At 31.5% G+C, this 19,547-nt stretch overlaps 5 protein-coding genes across 5 annotated transcripts in view; 1 reads left to right on the forward strand and 4 right to left on the reverse strand.

Annotated features, from left to right (window-relative positions):
- The window catches only part of LOC145333918 (uncharacterized), a 155,914-nt gene that overhangs the window by 18,670 nt on the left and 117,697 nt on the right, over positions 1-19,547 (reverse strand). The window lies entirely within an intron of this gene.
- Positions 717-6,190, reverse strand: LOC145334429 (uncharacterized). The gene is made up of 6 exons (XM_080179884.1): positions 5,870-6,190; positions 4,811-4,976; positions 4,276-4,604; positions 2,392-2,656; positions 2,132-2,208; positions 717-1,695 (listed from the first exon to the last, which is right to left on the reverse strand). Exons 1-6 carry the CDS (start codon positions 6,130-6,132, stop codon positions 717-719), a joined length of 2,079 nt encoding a protein of 692 aa, XP_080036010.1. The 5' UTR covers positions 6,133-6,190.
- Positions 3,297-5,712, forward strand: LOC145333689 (uncharacterized). The gene is made up of 2 exons (XM_080178900.1): positions 3,297-3,756; positions 4,257-5,712. Exons 1-2 carry the CDS (start codon positions 3,674-3,676, stop codon positions 5,542-5,544), a joined length of 1,371 nt encoding a protein of 456 aa, XP_080035026.1. The 5' UTR covers positions 3,297-3,673; the 3' UTR covers positions 5,545-5,712.
- On the reverse strand, positions 9,774-11,503 carry LOC145334431 (uncharacterized). Its single transcript, XM_080179887.1, has one exon. It carries the CDS (start codon positions 11,442-11,444, stop codon positions 9,774-9,776), a length of 1,671 nt encoding a protein of 556 aa, XP_080036013.1. The 5' UTR covers positions 11,445-11,503.
- LOC145334432 (uncharacterized) lies at positions 15,191-17,580 on the reverse strand. The gene is made up of 2 exons (XM_080179888.1): positions 17,516-17,580; positions 15,191-16,840 (listed from the first exon to the last, which is right to left on the reverse strand). Exon 2 carries the CDS (start codon positions 16,775-16,777, stop codon positions 15,191-15,193), a length of 1,587 nt encoding a protein of 528 aa, XP_080036014.1. The 5' UTR covers positions 16,778-16,840; positions 17,516-17,580.

The raw sequence follows: 19,547 nt of genomic DNA on the forward strand, positions 1-19,547 counted from the left end.
TATAGATATGTGTAGATGAAAATATTATTTACACTAGGTAGGTAATACTTTTGTTAATAATTATAGATATGTGTAGATGAAAATAATATTTACACTAGGTAGGTAATACTATTGTTAATAATTATAGATATGTGTAGATGAAAATAATATTTACACTAGGTAGGTAATACTTTTGTTAATAATTATAGATATGTGTAGATGAAAATAATATTTACACTAGGTAGGTAATACTTTTGTTAATAATTATAGATATGTGTAGATGAAAATAATATTTACACTAGGTAGGTAATACTTTTGTTAATAATTATAGATATGTGTAGATGAAAATATTATTTACACTAGGTAGGTAATACTTTTGTTAATAATTATAGATATGTGTAGATGAAAATAGGAACCATTTATACAAAAATTTTAAAAGTTTAACATAAGTTTCCTTGCAATTAATAATTTCCAACTTGTTTATGGAGTTTAGGTATATGGTTCTCTGGAATATTATTCAATTCAAACTCGAGAAGCATTTCAAATTACATCATCTTTATTCTTTAACTAGCAGCCTCTAGTGGCCTTAAGTTAGGGAGAGAAGGGGGAGAAGTCACTCAGTCTCTCTTTTTAAATTTCAGTTTTGAAAAAAATCTTTGTATAATTCTTAGAGAACACACTAAAATTTACATTTATCATTATTGATTACAATGTCTGTCTATGGTAGTAGCTAGGTACTAAGGCAAATCTGAGGTAAATTCTTCCCAATATTTTTTCACCAAATCTTCTTCGTCAACTTTCATTTCAGTATTTTCTGTTTTTACTTGAGAAATATTAGTTTTGTCCTCTTCCTTTATAAATACTTGTTCAAATTCAGGATTATCAATATTGTTGTCACTAATATTAATATTGTTGTCACTAATATCAATATTGTTGTCACTAATATCAATATTGTTATCACTATTATCAATATTGTTGTCACTAATATCAATATTGTTGTCACTAATATCAATATTGTTGTCACTAATATCAATATTGTTGTCACTAGTGTCAATATTGTTATCACTATTATCAATATTGTTGTCACTAATATCAATATTGTTGTCACTAATATCAATATTGTTGTCACTAATATCAATATTGTTGTCACTAATATCAATATTGTTGTTAACAACGGGAATATCATTCTTACTAGTACGTGCTTCATGATTCTTAGCATGTCTATTTCTGTGGCTTGATCGAGTAAATGATTTTTCACATATATCACATGAATATGGTTTCTCACCTGTATGTGTTCTCATATGTTTATCTTTATTACCAGACTGTGAAAATAATTTCTCACAGATATTACATGAATATGGCTTCTCACCAGTATGTGTTCTCATATGTTTATTTTTAGCACTTGTATCTGAGAATGATTTCTCACAAATATTACATAAATATGGTTTCTCACCAGTATGTGTTCTCAAATGTTTATTTTTAGCACTAATATCTGAAAACGATTTACCACAAGTTTGGCATGAATATGGCTTCTCTCCTGTATGTGTTATCATATGTTTTTTTTTATCATAAGACTGTGAGAATGATTTACCGCATATATCACATGAATATGGTTTCTTACCAGTATGTGTTCTCATGTGTCTAACTTTCTCACTTGATGTACTGAAGTATTTACTACATGCACCACAAGCAAATGGTTTCTCACCAGTATGAGTTCTGAGAATTTGACACATATGAAATTATAGAAGATGAAGGCCAAGAGTACATCACCACACTTTGGGTGATTACAAGAAAAGGAGACGAACTAAGAGCAAGGCTCACAGCCAAGGGATTTCAAGAACTACAAGAAGTTCCAAAAGAGTCACCTACAATGCACAAACACACACTAAGAATTATACTAGCAATTGCTGCAGCAAACAAATGGAAAATCAGTGCAAGTGATGTCAAATCAGCTTTCCTTCAGGGCAATGAACTGGACAGGATTGTACTAGTGAAACCTCCAAAGGAGGCAAAGCTACTGAAGAAGTTATGGAGACTGAAGAAGTGCCTATATGGCTTGAGAGATGCGAGCAAGAAATGGTATGAGAAGGTCAAACACAATCTTGAAAAACTAGGATTCAAGAAATCAACATATGACTCAGGGCTCTTTTACCTGTTAAATGACAAAGGAGAACTAGAAGGTCTGATTGGAATACATGTTGATGATTTCATCCATTGTGGCACCAAACACTTCAATGAATCAGTCCTTAATGAAGTTCTGAGTGCATTCAAGATTGGCAAATCAGAAAGCAACTCTTTCATGTACACAGGTTTCATGCTACAACAAGATGAGAATGGTATCAATCTAGACCAAGAAAAATACGTGGAGGGAGTCACTATCCCAAAGATTGAAGCCAAGAGGCTTAGTCAAACCTCAGAGAAGATGACACCAGAAGAACTGACTCTGATCAGACAAATGACAGGATCAATAAACTGGACTGTAAGGGCAACCAGACCTGACCTAGCATTTGAGCTAATAGAAGCCTCAACAAAAATACAAGGTGGAACTATAGCTGACTTGAAAGCTGCAAAGAAAACCCTCACAAAGATGAAGGATGTTTCCAGAGTAAGGATTGCAGATGTGAAAGATCTCAAGAAAGCTGAAATCTGGATCTTTACAGATGCAAGCTTTGGCAACCTGAACGAAGGAGTGGATAGTGCACAAGGGTATATCATGTTTCTGATAAATCCTGACACAGGAGATTGTGCTCCCATAGAATGGAAAGCCAATAAGATCCAAAGGGTCACTAACTCTACTCTAGCAGCTGAAACTATGAGCCTAACCACAGGTATTGATGCGGCTATAGCAACAAGATGGTTTTTGAAAGAGATATTAGGAGACAAATTTGATTTCCCAATCACTGCCATCATTGACAACAGAGATGCTTTTGTAAGCATTCACAGTGCCACAGACGTAGGAGAAAGGAGATTGAGGAGAGAGATAGGCATGGTGAAACAGTGGCTGGAAGGTAAAGAGATCATGAAGCTGGTATGGGTGCCAGGAGATCTTCAAGCTGCAGACATTCTTACCAAAAGGGGAGTAAACCCCAGAAAAATCATGGTCATTTTACAAGCAGGAAAGATCAGCTCTGAATATATCAGAGCAATCAAAAACTAAGAACACAGATGCATTTTTTCTCCAAAAGAAAAGTAAGTTTTGGAACCATCGTTTCAGAGGTCCCAAAAATAAAAATTTCCAAAAAAAAAAAAACATTAGTTTTTCTTTCTCGTATAATTTCCAAGCAAAATCTTTAACAAATATTTAAGAAAACCATTTAAAAATAACCAAAAAAACGCAAATATATATAATTCCTTTATTAATTTGCACAAGTTTAAAAGTAATTATTTAAAGATTTCCAAAACTTCATTAAAAATAGACCAATGACCCTTTAATCCTTATTCAAAAATCTGATTAACACAGAAAAGACGACTTTATTCAACACACTTTTCAAACAGAAAGTCGCGTTGAAGCTTTTATAACTCCGGAAGTAAGTAATAATAAACACAGAAAAATGCATCTACTACGCAACACCAGGAAAACACGACGCCGCGGCATTGCGCATTTGCCTGATCATATATACAAAAAAGCGGAAATAAAAAGTTCAGTCGTGTAAATCTATCATTGGCGAATTCATCGAAACCGAACCTACAAGTTATGTGTATTTTTTCGAATAATGCATCAGTTTTCCAGCATTTTAACTGGCTTAGACCACCAGAATCTAATTCCAAGCATTTAAGGTATTAATTTTCAAATATTTATGTGAAAAATATATTTTAAAACATGTTTTTATCGACTTTTTAGCTATCGGATTTATGTTGTTCAAAACTTCCACTTTCCAAATATAAATCATGTTTCCAAAAAGCATTTTTACGTAAGTGTATTTATTTAAAATCTCGTAAAGATTCGTTTTTTATTTTTACGATGAAGTCTTTTTCCAAAATTAGACGTCAAATCAGACAAACCTAGTCGATTTTTTTTTAAAGCAACGAATAAACAAATGTTGTAAATATGAACTGCTCGAGTTGAATTATAAAATTATCCAAATCAAATAATTTGTTTTGTGTAAAATATGATTTATTAATGATTTCTAAAAAGAATGATGTTATTTTAATTGTCAAAAACGCCATAAAAAGTTACCAAACTTAACATATTAAATAGCATTCTTTTACTTAATTTCCAAGTTCCACTCTAAAGCTATTTAAATAAGTTTCCAAATACTGAAAATTTCCAATTTCAGAATGGCAAAGTCTGCTGACGATTGGGCGGAGGAGGCCGTATCCACAGCAAGGGACGAGGCCATGGAGCAGGACCAGGAGGAGCCCATCAGAGTCCATCTGACTGACTTCAAGATCAAGCAGTCCCCCACCAGCAAGTTCCCGATCCTGTTCAAGACGGTCGAGGACGAGACATTGGAGAGTTTTGTTGAAAACACTCTCAAATGGATGGAGGAGGAGCAGCGACCGATGCACATCTCAGCGGACATCTTACTCGCGTTCTTCATGCAGAACCAGGATGAGGAGCTGATGGACGCGGTCAGGACGTTGACGGAGGCCGCCATCGCGGGGGGGAGACACCGCATAACGTTCTCAACGGCGCGTTATCCCCCGGATTTCGAACGCCATTGGAGCGCCATCTCCGACGTCAACAACGAGCTAAGGACCTTCACGCAGAAGGTCGGGGAGCAATCCCTCTCGATACACAAGGCGTTCTTAACCCCCCAGGACGGGGTGCTTGTGTGCTTTGCCGCCTGCTATGAGGAATACTACAAAAAATCATCGCTTGGGAAGACACCATCGGAGCTGGCAGTACAGATTGTGCTGGGGTGGGTGGAGTCTCATCATCGCCATGCGTATCAGCATCCGAGGAGACCCAAGGAGAGAGTGCTGGCGCCATTACCGCTACCGCTGCCGATAGCCATGACAAAGGAGTGGGCGTCCGACGAATACATGGTGAGGCTCTTAAAGAGCAGGGGGTTATTTAGGGGTAGGAGAACCCGTAGCACATCAAGGCGTGCGCCACCGAGGAGACAGTCCCACAGGACCATCAGCAGGGAACGAGCGGACTCGCTTGTGAGCGGTGCCAGACCTAATGGCGGCCGCAGCCCCAACTCAAATGGGTGCCTGGAGAGACTGCTACATCAGGTGCAGAGAGGGGGGAGAGCCCGGGACCCGTACGTCAGGGAGAGAGAGTGCAGCAGGGTCACCACCAGGATTTCTGGCCTCTACAGGGAGAAGTGTCAGGAGGTAGTTAACCTCCGTGTCGAGGTCGAGACGCTGAAGCTCCAACTCGAGATACAGAAGGACAGGCAGGAGGGAGAACAGGAATTGGAAATTAACAGACTTCGTTTAGAGGTAAAGAAGCTGCGTGAGACGGAGAAGTGGCAGGATGCAGCTTATGACAAGCTTGCACGTGTCAGGGACGCGCTACACTGTGACAATAAGGCCTTGGAGGAAGAGATGGAAAATCTCCGTTTATCCAAGAAAGAGCGCCGCCAGAAAAAGAAGGAAAAGAAAAGCCGCAAATGAAAATGGTAGTAATATTTGATTATTACTGCTTACAGGTTTACTGGCCCAAGACCCTTCTACAAGTGCTGCTCACCAATTCATCATGAAATCTTATTTTATCATTATGTGCTATTATTGATTATTGCTAATTTATCTATGTTTTGTCAATAAAATAAGATTGACATTTTATCATGTGTTTATCTATGATTTTACCATTGCAGAATCCTTTGGGGTTTTAAATATGTTCTTACATCTATTTCAGTATCTCCACAATGCCTAGAATATGAGAGAGTTTATGCAGCGCAGCTGCCTTACAATTGCGTAGGTACGCACATTTCCAAATTACCCGTTTCCGGTTATTTTAACAGTATCTTTATTTTGAGATTGGGTAAATGATTTTCCACATATTTTACATGAATATGGTTTTTCTCTAGAATGTGTTCTCATATGTCTATCTTTAACACCGGACTGTGAGAATGACTTACCACATATTTCACATGAATATGGTTTCTCCCCTGTGTGTATCCTCACATGGATATCTCTACTTTGAGCTGTACTAAAAGTTTTGCCACAAATCTGACAAGAGTTCTTCTCTTTTTCACTATCCATTATTCTATGCTGTTATATAATTATAGATGTTTGATATTCCTACAGTGGCATCAGTTACAAACCTGAAATTTAAATAAGTAATCAGCTGAAGATTATATTAATACAGTAAAGTAGAAAATAGGAGAAAATCCAAAAGAAATAAGTTTGGCAACAGTTTAACATAAAGGAGTTGAGGTTGCTTTTAGAAGTATCAGCAATTTCCATTCAGTTAATTTCATAGACAACATTAAAGTTTCTAATGAATAGGACCGTTCTAACATACCCTAACACACCATCCTTATGTAAATCATTGAGAAGCTACACTTTTAATGAGCAATTACCAAAAAAAATATTGGTTTGTTATTATCCCGAAGGTACGAATTTCACCTTAACAAGTTTTGCCGATGATTGTCTTTGTTCAAAGCCATTCATTTTTATTTTACAAATTAGATGTAAAAGTACTCTTCTAATAAAGACACTTACCTTGAAAGAAGTTTTGATTATTACAACCAACAATATTTCCTCAGCAGTCTGAAATAATTAAAATAACATAAAAAAGAATTAATAATAATATAAAAGTAAATTTTTCTTATAATAAATATTTTGTCCCAAAATTTACCCCCAATAAAAATATGTTTTAGTTTTTCATGTTATTGTGGGTAATTACTTTTATTTTTATTATAATTATGTATATTCCAATAAAGGAGATGAATAAAAAACTTATGTTGATTGGTACAACCATCAATATTTTCTCAGCAGGCTGAAATAATCAAATTGACACAAAAATGGGATTGCTGCTGTTTCTGATAAGATATCTTCAGCAGAAGCATATAATGTAGGAGCAAAAAAGCTTTGATTAAATAATTTCAAAATGAAGGATGTAGCACAGAAATTAGGATTTAGCTTAAGGAGTAAACTATATATTATCATGTTGGACTTATAGAGGAAAAAAAATCATTCCCGTATAAACACATCCTAAATTCGTAGTAGTAAAAATCAATTTCTTTCCCCGAATATTATAATAAATTTTAAAATTCACCAAAAATATTACAAAAATCTTCCAATTTCTCAATTGGAATGAGCATACAAAAATGGTAAAAAACAAAGTTTCTAGTTCTCTATATGCATTAAATCAAATAAAAAATGTTCTCCCATCAAAAACTTTGAAAACGATTTATTCCTCAATGATTTTGCCTCACTTAAATTATTCTAATATCACATGGGGTCTCTCTAAAAGTAAAGATATTGATCAAATAAGAAAACACCAAAAAAGGGCAATAAGGATTATTGTAGGTGCTAATTATAATGCACACACTGAAATTTTGTTTGGACAATCTAAAATCTTAAAATTTGATGATTTGGTAAATTTAAACATTTTAAATTTTATAAGTAAATTTTTTCATAAGAAACTCCCAGAAAGCTTTGATAACATGTTTAAAGTTCTTTCTTCTCAGAGATCAAAAAAGTTACTGATAAGTATACCTAAAACAAAACATCTTGAATATTTTCCAGCAGTGTCATTTCCAAAACTTTGGAATAACTTGAGAAATGAAATAAGGCTTTCAGACTCTGTAAAGAAATCATTGTCCATGATTAAAAAAGATTATCTTTTAAATTATAAATCATTTCATTGCAACAAAAGAAAATGCTTTTCCTGTAAGAAATAAAATCTGTACCAACTTCTGTAACTGTAAATAGTTATTTAGTCAACCCACTTAATTATTGATCTATTAAATTCGTGTAAATATCTTTATATAATAAATAATTTTTGTAATTTCTGGCTATAAATAAAATGATAAATGAAATCAATTAAAGGGGTAAATTTACGGCCTACTCCAAGGCTTAATTACTCCTTGCTATGCAATTTTTAAAATATGATTTTATATGTATATTTAATAATTTAAATGTATTGCATTAGTTAATAAATTCTATTCTATTCTATTCAATTAAGACCCTCATGGATTATATCAAAACTCTAAATTTATCAAAGAGCGAAATGGTAACTAGAGGATAGAAAAGAAACTTCACTGTTTTACCAAAAAAAATATTTTTTAAAAATTTAAATCACCAACATGGCAAGGAATAAATATTTTTTTTTTGTTCCAGGGAATAAAAATGAAGCAATAGCGATTAGAAAGTGATTAAAAACTGAATCTACACACAAGAAGATATACATAGAAGTTACAATCTTATATATATATATATATATATATCTTAATCTCTATCTATAGAAACTTTATGAGTAGTTCCTATATGAGTGGTATTTTTTAAAAAATAGACATATTATGATATATGATATACACACAGTACAAAATTAAAAGTTCATAATTTTGAGTTTAACATTTTTATAAAAGAACAAGTGTGGGCCAATAGAATGTTATGTCTAACAATTATTACCACTCTATTACAAAAGAAACAAGAAAAAGCCTGAAACAGTTTTGACTATTAAAACATTTTTTGTATATACAATTTTTGTTTCATGGAAATTTTCATAGGAGGGGAGGAGGGGTTGCGTTTTGACATCTGAACTTAAACAGTGAGCAAAATGGTCTAAATATTGAGCTAGATTCTTGAAAATTGGTATTTAAGCGTAGTCCTATAGGTACTACATCTAAATGAAAGAAAAAAATAAAAAAAATTCTAATTTTTAGGTTGGGTAAGAAAACCCTGCGGAAATTGGATTGTGAGGCCTTTTTTGGTCTATTTTGATGTAGAAACGTCTTTTTATTGTTTTTCTTAAGTTTTTTTTCTTGAATACACTATATCTATTCATAAGAACGCTATTTAAGATGATTTTGCAAGTTGGGGACCGAATCTCAAAAAACTTATAATTTGATATATGACAACACAAAGTATGAAAAAATGCACTTAACCCCTGCGAGCCACCCACCTAGGACGCTGGGGTCGGTCCCTGACTTAAATAATGTCCTTGTAAATAGACACAGCGTATTTAAGGAAAAAATCCTAAGGCAAAACAATTAAAGGTAAGTTTTACATCAAAATAGACCAAAAAAGTCCTAAAATTTCCGCAGGGTTTTTCGTACCTAACCTAACCTAAAACTAAAAAAAATTTGATTTTTTTCCCATTTAAATGCAATACCAATAGGACTAGGCTTATGTACCAATTTTCAAGAATCTAGCTTATTCACTTAATCAGACGAAATATTGGTGAGAAAAAATGATATCCAATGTTCTGTAAAATTATTATTTACAATAAACACATTTCACTCACCTATAGTTATTATAATCTTCAGTTCTTATTCATTTCATTAGGCACATTATATTTATCTGAAAAAATTATATTTTAACATTAAGCATTAAACCAAAACAAAGAGTGAGTTTTTTTCATTGCTCAAAGGCGTTGCTACAAAAGGTCTAATTTTCAAAAGATTTAATCTACAAAATCTACTAATCTGACTTTAAATTAGGCTTAAAATTGCATGAAAATAAAGAATTTAGAAAAAATTGTATTGATATTTTATATAGGTTCTTAATAATACGTATATTAAATCATACAAAAAGAAAACTTATTTTTTTAAAATAAAATTAATACATATCAATAGAAGTTAATTTAAATAAAAGGAATGCCATGAATATCTTTAGATATTTTTAACTAAAATACATATTAATAAAAAAATTAATAGGTTGATAAAAAGATAAAACTAAACATCAGGCTCTTCAAGTTTAAATTCTTCAATATCAATTCTATCAATATTGTCATAAGATTCTTTATCACAAATATTTTCATCATCAGATAGATAATCACCAGATGTTTCTTCTTTTATATAAATATCAACATCTTCCTCTTTAACAGAGATACAATTCTCTTTGCAAGTTTCTTCAATATTCTTACTCTTCTCTTTCACTAAAGGATGAACATATTTATGAATATTTAGAAGATCAATACTACAAAATATTTTGCTGCAAATAATACAGGTAAAAGATTTCAGTGCATTAGTTTCTTCTTCAACATTTGTATTTTCACAAATCATGGTTTTGGAATCATTATTTTTGTCATAATTCAAGGGATAATAAGTCTTTTTACTTTCCTCTACAACATTTGTAGCTTTACCATCTATCTGAATTGTGAGAGGATCTTTATTATGAGTTTCTTCTTCACTAATAGAATCAAGACTGTGTTTATTATTTATTTCAGACAATGATTTTACTTCTAAAGGTGAAAGTTTCCTTAGCTTGACACAAACAGGTTTCATTGTTGATAGTAGACCATTGTAGTTGTACTTATGTACAGTCTTGTGTTTAATAACATTCAGAAATAGTTTACTGCACTTGTCAGATGTATCTAGTTTCTTTCCAGTATGTTTCTTCATATGTCTATCTCTATTTCCTCTCTGTGAAAATGATTTACTACATACATCACATGAATATAGTTTTTCTTCAGTGTGTGTTCTCATATGAATGTCTCTATTTCCTTTTAGTAAAAATGATTTTTCACATATATCACATGAAAATGGTTTCTCCCCACTATGTTTACTCATATGAGTGTCTTTATGTCCTTTTCTTGAGAATGATTTTCCACATATATCACATGAATATGGCTTCTCTACTGTGTGTGTCCTTATATGATTATCTCTAGTACCTAATTGGGTAAATGATTTACCACATATTTTGCAAGAATATGGTTTCTCTCCTGTATGTGTTCTCACATGAGAATCTTTACCATGAGCTGTGGTGAATGATTTACAACATATTGGACATGAATATGGTTTCTCACCAGAATGTTTCCTCATATGAGTGTCTTTATTTCCTTTCTGAAAGAATGATTTACCACATATTTCACAGTAATATGGTTTTTCTCCAGTATGCGATCTCATATGAGTATCTTTACTTTGAGATTGAGTAAATGTTTTACTACATATTTCACATGAAAATGGTTTCTCACCAGTATGTATTTTCATATGTCTATTTTTATCACCAGACTGTGAGAATGACTTACCACATATATCACATGAATAAGGTTTCTCACCTGTATGTGTTCTCATATGAATGTCTCTCTTACTAGCTGTACTGAATGTTTTACCACAAATCTCACATGAGTATGGTTTTTCTCCAGTATGTGATCTCATATGAGTATCTTTACTATGAGATTGAGTAAATGTTTTACTACATAATTCACATGAAAATGGTTTCTCACCAGTATGTATTTTTATATGTCTATTTTTATCACCAGACTGTGAGAATGACTTACCACATATATCACATGAATAAGGTTTCTCACCTGTATGTGTTCTTATATGAATGTCTCTATGGTAAGCTGTACTGAATGTTTTGCCACAAATCTGACAAGAGTTCTTCGCTTTTTCACTATCCATTATTATGCTGTTATATAATTTAGATCTATGATATTCCTACAGTGGCATCAGTTACAAACCTAAAATTTAAATAAGTAATCAGCTGAAGATTATATTAATACAGTAGAAAGCTTAAAAGTAATAAGTTTGATTCACCATAAAGGGAGTTGTAGTGTATTTAGGTTTCAGTGAAAGTTTAAAGAATACTAAAATAGCGAATTAGAAGTAAGGGAAGCTGTTTACTCAAAATAAATCTATTCAGAACTTTGAAACAATTCCGCACCTGTTGAGTTAAATATATTTAAAAACTATTTAACATTTGTCTGTCCTTCCATCTTATAGAGCAAAAATAACTCTAACTTTTGCTCTAGTGTAGCTAGAAGAATGGTTTTAACAATTTTAAAATTGTCTAACCAATTAATCTACCTATTACACTATGGACGTCCGCATCCTGTCGTTCTTATGTCTGTATGTCTGTATAAGTAAGTTAGCAAAAACTCTAACTTTGAATATAACTTCTGATGCCTGATAGTAAAAAATCTAATAATAACAAATTAATTGTTATTGTTTGATTGTTGTATCTCATTGATATACATAACAACAAAATTCAATGTAGAATTAGAATATTTTTCATACATTTACTTTTAAATTTTGAGAAGACCTCAATTCTGACTGCTACAACCCACAATATTTCCTCAGTCTAAAACAAAATAATCAAATTAGAAAGGCTACTGTATAATTACAACAAAACCCGCTACTTTTTCCATAATCCGAATATTATTTATATACATTTAACTAATAGCTAGTAACTTTTAAATTTTGAGAATCTAGATTTTCTGCAAAGTCATAATTGAAAGAGAAATACTATTAAATTAAAGAAATTTAAATGGTACACTAATAACAATAGGTACTCACCAAAGGAGATGAATAAAAAACTTATGTTGAGACCTCCATTCTGATTGGTGCAACCATCAATATTTTCTCAGCAGGCTGAAATAATTAAATTGACACAAAAATGGAATTGCAGCTGTTTCTGAGAAGATATCTTCAGCAGAAGCATATAATGTAGGAGCAAAAAAGATTTGTTTAAATAATTCCAAAATGAAGGATGTAGCACAGAAATTGGGATTTAGCTAATTACCATGCACAGGTAGGTAGATGTTATAGAAGAAAAAATCATTTTATCAAAGGATAAGTTGCTTGTAATATTATGTAAGTGATAAAAAACAGAATCTGCTCAAAAGAAGAAACATAATTTTTCAGTAATTTTTGTCTTAAACTCACTTGTCACAAATACTATAATACTATAAATATATTTGTCATAAAGGTAATTTTGTCATAAAAGGTACACTTGTCATAAAAACATTTGTCACTAAGGTACTTTTGTCATATAAACATTTGTCATAAAGGTACATTTGTCATAAAAGGTACATTTGTCATATAGGTACATTTGTCGTAAAGGTACGTTTGTCATTACATTTGTCATAAAGGTACACTTGTCATAAAAACATTTGTCATAAAGGTACGTTTGTCATAAAAGGTACACTTGTCATAAAAACATTTGTCATTAAGGTGCGTTTTATACTGGTACCCAAAGTTTTATTCTGGTACCCAAAGTTTTATACTGGTACCCAAAGTATTTTTACTGGTACCCAAAGTTTTATACTGGTACCCAAAAATTTATACTAGTACCAAAAGTTTTATACTGGTACCAGTAATTCATGACAAACGTACCTTTATGACAAATGTCATTTATGATAAATGTACCTTTATGACAAACGTACCTTTATGACAAATGTTTTAATGTCAAACGTACCTTTATGATAAATGTTTTAATGACATACGTACCTTTATGACAAATGTTTTAATGTCAAACGTACCTTTATGATAAATGTTTTAATGACAAACGTACCTTTATGACAAATGTTTTTTATGACAAGTGTACTTTTATGGCAAATATATTTATGACAAGTGAGTTTATGACAAAAATTACTGAGCCAGAAATTTGAAACTCCATTGAGAAGAGAATCCGACATTCTGTAAAATGTTTAATAACAATAAGCACATTTTATTAACCTTTACAGTAATCTACAGTTTCTATTCCTCATTCATTTCATTACATTTTGTATTTTTCTGAAAAAGAAAAATATTTTGACATATGAAGCATGTTCTGTACATTAATGAAATACAAATGAATAAGAACTTTAAACTTGAACTTGCTTAATTTAATTTTCATATCCAACATATGTATTGAACATAATTAAAAAATACAAATAAAACACAAAATAAAGCTATCATTACAAAAATCGATTTAAGCAGAAAATATGGTAAAATGTAGTACATAAAAAAAATGAAAAATGTTAAATTACTCAAGGAACTAAAATTTATAACAAAAAAAAAAGTTTTTATTTTTAAATAAATATGAATTAAATCAAATCAATAGATTAAAGACCAAGAAATTGCTTTTATTGCGTGTTAATGTTTAAAACAAAAGAATTTACAAAAATAGATATTACAACAGCTTATAATATTAAATTGGTGAAACCAAATAGAAATATTTACAGGCAGATTAAAATAGATTATTAACTAAACATCAGGTTCTTCAAGTTTAAACTCTTCAATGTCAATTTTATCAATAGTGTCACTATCATAGAGATAATCACCATTTTCTTCTTCTTTTACATTAACATCTGCATCATTAACATCAGCTTTGTCAATGAAAGCAGACTCCTCTTTGATAGAGAGAGAATCATTAGCAAGAGTTTCTTCTTCCTTAGTTTGAGGTAAATCTGAGGTAAATTCTTCCCAATATTTTTTCACCAAATCTTCTTCAACTTCTATTTCACCATTTTCTGTTTTTACTTGAGAAATATCAGTTTTGTCATCTTCCTTAAACTCAGGATTATAAATATTATTTTCACTTATATTAGGATTATTTCCATCATTTTTAACGCATTTTTCACTCAGCTCCTTTATTTCTGATAGTGATAATTTCTTTATTGTATTGGAAGTATAATAGTGTGATGCATTTGTGAACTCGAACCTTTATCCCTTTTGTTTTCCTTATCATTATTTGCAGTTTAGAAAGCGCCCAAGTTTAAATAAAGTTCATAATTGAACGCGGCATTCAAAACAACGCTTGCGCAAACCAAAACAAAGCTAGCGTGGCCATCTTTAATAAATCATATTTACAATTCTGGAAAATTATAAACACATTTTACTCACCTATATTTTCCCTATTATAAACTCCAATCTACAGTTCCTATTCTTTCTTCTCATTTCTTTCAATACATGTTATTTATCTGAAAAAATAATATTTAAACATTTGAACTATGTCCTGTACATTATTAAAAAATGCAAGGCTAGATTTGTCATAATTTAACGTTTTTAAAGCAAAACAGAATTATAATAGTTCCACATTTTGCATTTAAAAAAGTTAAAAAAAATTAATCATAAAATATTGTGTTTTCATATAAAAGATGATTGAAAGATTATCCCCCGCTCGGCCCCTTGTCCTGCCTAGCAACGGGCGCTCGGCCCCCTTAGCCTAAATTATTGTTCTCGGCCAGAATAAATAATCACTCTTTAATAATCAAAATTAATACCCACACATAAATAAACACAAGTTTACAATGATAAGAAAGTGTCCTTTAATGCCAAAAAAAATCATTAAATGATTGATTACAAAATTACAACATTACTGCAAGAAAAAACATTATAACATTAAAACAAAATTTATAAAAGAATTATAAGATAATGGTAAGGAACTAAACATCAGGTTCTTCAAGTTTAAAGTCTTCAATGTCAATTTTATCAATATTGTCACAATTATTGAGATAATCACCAGTTTCTTCCTCTTTTACATTAACATCTGCATCAGCTTTGTCAATGAAAGCAGGCTCCTCTTTAATAGAGAGAGAATCATTAGCAAGAGTTTCTTCTTCCTTAGTTTGAGGTAAATCTGAGGTAAATTCTTTCCAATATTTTTTCAACAAATCTTCTTCAACTTCTATTTCACCATTTTCTGTTTCAAAAATGTTATCTGTGTCATCTTCCTTTAACTTCAGACCAGCTTTGTCAATGAAAGCAGGCTCCTCTTTAATTGAGAGAGGATCATTAGCAAGAGTTTCTTCTTCCTTAATTTCTTCTTTTATATTCATGATATTAGGAGCCTTATCATTATTAGCATGTTCATCTTTAGTAGTAATGACATTTCCTACATTTATATCTTCACCTATCATGTACATAGGATCAAGATCTTTCTCTTTAGTTTCCTCTACAACAGTTGTAATTGTTCCATCTATCTGAATTGTGAGAGGATCTTTATCAAGAGTTTCTTCTTCACTAATAGAATCAAGACTGTGTTCATTATTTACTTTAGACAATGACTTTATTTCTAAAGGTGAAAGTTTCCTTAGCTTGACACAAACAGGTTTCATTGTTGATAGTAGGCCATTGTAGTTGTTCTTATGTACAGTCTTATGTTTATTAACATCTAGGAATGATTTACTGCACTTGTCAGCTGTATCTAGTTTCTTTCTAGTAATATGTTTCCTCGCATGAGTATTTCTATTATCTGCACGTGAGAATAATTTTCCACATATTTGGCAAGAATATGGTTTCTCCCCAGTATGAGTTCTTATATGACTGTCTTTATTTTGAGCTGTGGTGAATGATTTTTCACATATATTACAGGAATATGGTTTCTCACCAGTGTGTGTTCTCGTATGCAAATCTTTATTACTAGACTGTGAGAATGATTTGCCACATATTTCACATGAATATGGTTTCTCTCCCGTATGTGTTCTCATATGTTGATCTTTAATTTGAGCTGTTCCAGTAATATGTTTCCTAATATGTTTGTCTCTATTACCTTTCTGTGAGAATGATTTACCACATATTACACATGAATATGATTTTTCACCAATATGTGTTCTCATATGTCTCTTTTTATCACTAGACTGTGAGAATGATTTCTCACATACAGTACATGAATATGGTTTCTCTCCTGTATGGGTTCTCATATGTGCATCTTTACCTTTAGCTGTGGTGAATAATTTACAACATATATTACATGAATATGGTTTCTCATTAGTATGTGTTTTCATATGACTGTCTCTATTACTTGATTGTGAGAATAATTTACAACATATTTCACATGAATATGGTTTATCACCAGTATGTGTTCTCATATGTCTATCTCTATCACCAGACTGTGAGAATGATTTACCACAAATATCACATGAATATGGTCTCTCACCAGTATGGGTTCTCATATGAATGTCTCTATTACCAGCTGTACTAAATGTTTTGCCACAAATCTGACAAGAGTTCTTCTCTTTTTCACTATCCATTATTCTATGCTGTTATATTATTATTAGATATTTGATATTCCTACAGTAGCATCAGTCACGAATCTGAAATAGTAAACTCATATTATTTCAAATAAAATAAAGTATTCACTAAATTCTTTCTATTATCTACTATTATAATTAGGCATGGCAATCCGTCTAATTTTTGGACCAGATTACTGGGTACTAAGAAGAATCTAAAGCTGTGTTTTTTATATTTTCTGATCTCTCCACTTGGTGGTGGGAGAGATGGGGGATGGTGATCATTGCATTTAAGAGGGGGGGTTGAAAGTAAAAATCTCAACACGCTAATTTTAGCCTAATAAATAAGAATCCGAATCTGCTATAAAAAAACGTATTCCGGATTCGGATTCTGGATTCCAAAATTGGCCAAAATTTGGACGAATTTCGGATTCCGGATTCGGATTGCCAACCCTAATTAAAATGTATATCAATTTCAATGGTATTACAATAGGACACCTATTATACTTTATATTATACATTATAACTATACTAGCGGCTTCGCCCCTAGCCTCTAGGGGCTTTGAACCAAGAGGTTTGATCAAACCAATTTTTCGTATTTTAGATTTAAATAAAAAAAAATCTTTTTTTGGGGGGGTGTATTTTTCATTTTTTGAGGGGTTGGGGGTGTCCCCCCCCCCCCCCCCCAAGAAAATAATTATAAATCCCAGGATCTATGGTAAGCTACCCTGTAAATGGAACACTAATAACAATTCTTACCAATAGAAGAGATGAATCAAAAACTTTTGTTGAGACCTAAGCTCTGACTGGTATAAACAACAGTATTTTCTCAGTAGGCTGAAAATAATTAAATTAACATAAAAAAAAGGATTGCAGCTGTTTCTGAGAAGATATCTTTAGCAGAGGCAAATAATTATTCAGCAAAAAAACATTTTGTTTAAATATTTGGGAGCACAGAAATTATGATTTAGCTGAAGGAGTAAACTATATATTATTATGTACAGGTAGGTATTATAGAAGAATAAAAATTATTCTCATCCTAAATTTGTAGTTAAAACAATCAACTCCTTTTCCCAAGGTTCTTAATAAATTTTAAAAATTCTCCAAATTAGGCAAAATTATTGGAGAAAATAATTCATATCCATTATTTTACTCACCTCTATTTTACTCATTCAAAGCAGTTCCTATTCTTTCTCCATTTTGTATGTTTCTGAAAAAATAATAGTTTGACATATGAAGTATATTCTGTACATTTTTAACATATTAAAAATACAAAGTAAGTTTTGTCATTATTAAAAGTTCTTAAAGCAAAACAAAGATATAATAGTTCCACAAAATGCATTTGAAAAAGTTAATTTAAAATTTAAAAAAAAACATTAATCAGAAAATGTTTTGTTATAAAAGAACAATTTAAAAGTTTTAAATCTTAATAGATAATGATTATTAATAACTATGATCAAAATTGATAATTTTATATAGAACCTCTAGTTTAAAGAACAATAAAATGCCTTTAAATACCAAAAAAATATCATTCAATGATTGATAACTATAAACATTATGAAAAGAACATATATTATATATTACATAATTAACCAAAATAGAAGTATGTATACATGAAGGTATATTATATTATGAACTAAACATCAGGTTCTTCAAGTTTAACGTCTTTAATATAAATTTTATCAATATTTTCATAAACCTCTGAATGATCAATATTATCACTATCATAAAGATAATCATCAGTTTCTTCTTCTTTTACATTAACATCTGCATCAGCTTTGTCAATGAAAGCAGACTCCTCTTTAATAGAGAGAGAATCATTAGCAAGAGTTTCTTCTTCCTTAGTTTGAGGTAAATCTGAGGTAAATTCTTCCCAATATTTTTTCACCAAATCTTCTTCTTCAACTTCTATCTTAACATTTTCTATTTTTACTTGAGAAATATTACTTGTGTCATCTTCCTTTAACTCAGGATTATCAATATTGTTGTCACTAATAGATACATTGTTTTTACTGATATGAGTCTTATCATTTTCATTATTTTTAATGCATTTTTCACTCAGTTCTTTTATTTCTGATGGTGAAAGTTTCTTTATCATCACACAAACAGGTTTCCATGTTGATTGTAAGTGAATATATTTGGCATTGTGTGCTTTCTCATGTTTATCTCTATACTGTGATGAAGTAAATGATTTACCACAAATTTCACATGAATAGGATTTCTCTCCAATGTGTGTTTTCATATGTCTATTTTTAGCACTAGACTGTGAGAATGATTTATCACATATTTTACATGAATATGGTTTCTATTCAGTATGTGTTCTTACATGTCTATTCTTACTGCTTAAGTCTGAGAATAATTTTGCACATATATCACATGAATATGGTTTCTCTCCTGTATGTGTTCTCATATGCTTATCTCTATTGCCTTTGTCAGAGAATAATTTACCACATACATTACATGAATATGGTTTCTCACCATATTCATGTGAGAAATGAATATGAATATGGTTTCTCACAGGTGCCAAGAAGAAGCCTGCCCGCGGTGCACCTGCCAACCCACCACCACCAGAGTTGCAAAGTTCTTCGATATCTCCACAGCCCTCAACAACAACAAGGACGTTGTCAAGCCATCCATCAACATTATGAAGCTTTTTCCCTCTAATTGATCAGCATTATCCAGCCAATCTGATCAAGTTATTATTGCTAATGGCTGGAATCGAATCGAACCCGGGACCTGATTACTGTGCAATATGCAAAAACATAGTCAACTGGACATCCTACTCGGTCAA

This window comes from Acartia tonsa, chromosome 12, assembly GCF_053477335.1.
Source record: "Acartia tonsa isolate MP-2025a chromosome 12, ASM5347733v1, whole genome shotgun sequence".
Taxonomy (NCBI): Eukaryota; Metazoa; Arthropoda; class Copepoda; order Calanoida; family Acartiidae; genus Acartia; species Acartia tonsa.

What these genes read in the sequence shown, in the direction of transcription:
- LOC145334432 (XM_080179888.1), bottom strand. Translation starts at nt 16,777, where the DNA reads ATGGATAGTGAAAAAGAGAAGAACTCTTGTCAGATTTGTGGCAAAACA.
- LOC145334431 (XM_080179887.1), bottom strand. Translation starts at nt 11,444, where the DNA reads ATGGATAGTGAAAAAGCGAAGAACTCTTGTCAGATTTGTGGCAAAACA.
- LOC145333689 (XM_080178900.1), top strand. Translation starts at nt 3,674, where the DNA reads ATGTGTATTTTTTCGAATAATGCATCAGTTTTCCAGCATTTTAACTGG. An exon ending in TCTAATTCCAAGCATTTAAG is followed by an intron (nt 3,757 to 4,256) that starts GTATTAATTTTC and finishes TTCCAATTTCAG; the next exon opens with AATGGCAAAGTCTGCTGACG.
- LOC145334429 (XM_080179884.1), bottom strand. Translation starts at nt 6,132, where the DNA reads ATGGATAGTGAAAAAGAGAAGAACTCTTGTCAGATTTGTGGCAAAACT. An exon ending in CTGTACTGCCAGCTCCGATG is followed by an intron (nt 4,605 to 4,810) that starts GTGTCTTCCCAA and finishes CGCGCCGTTGAG; the next exon opens with AACGTTATGCGGTGTCTCCC. An exon ending in TCTCCTTTGTCATTTAACAG is followed by an intron (nt 1,696 to 2,131) that starts GTAAAAGAGCCC and finishes TCAAATTCTCAG; the next exon opens with AACTCATACTGGTGAGAAAC.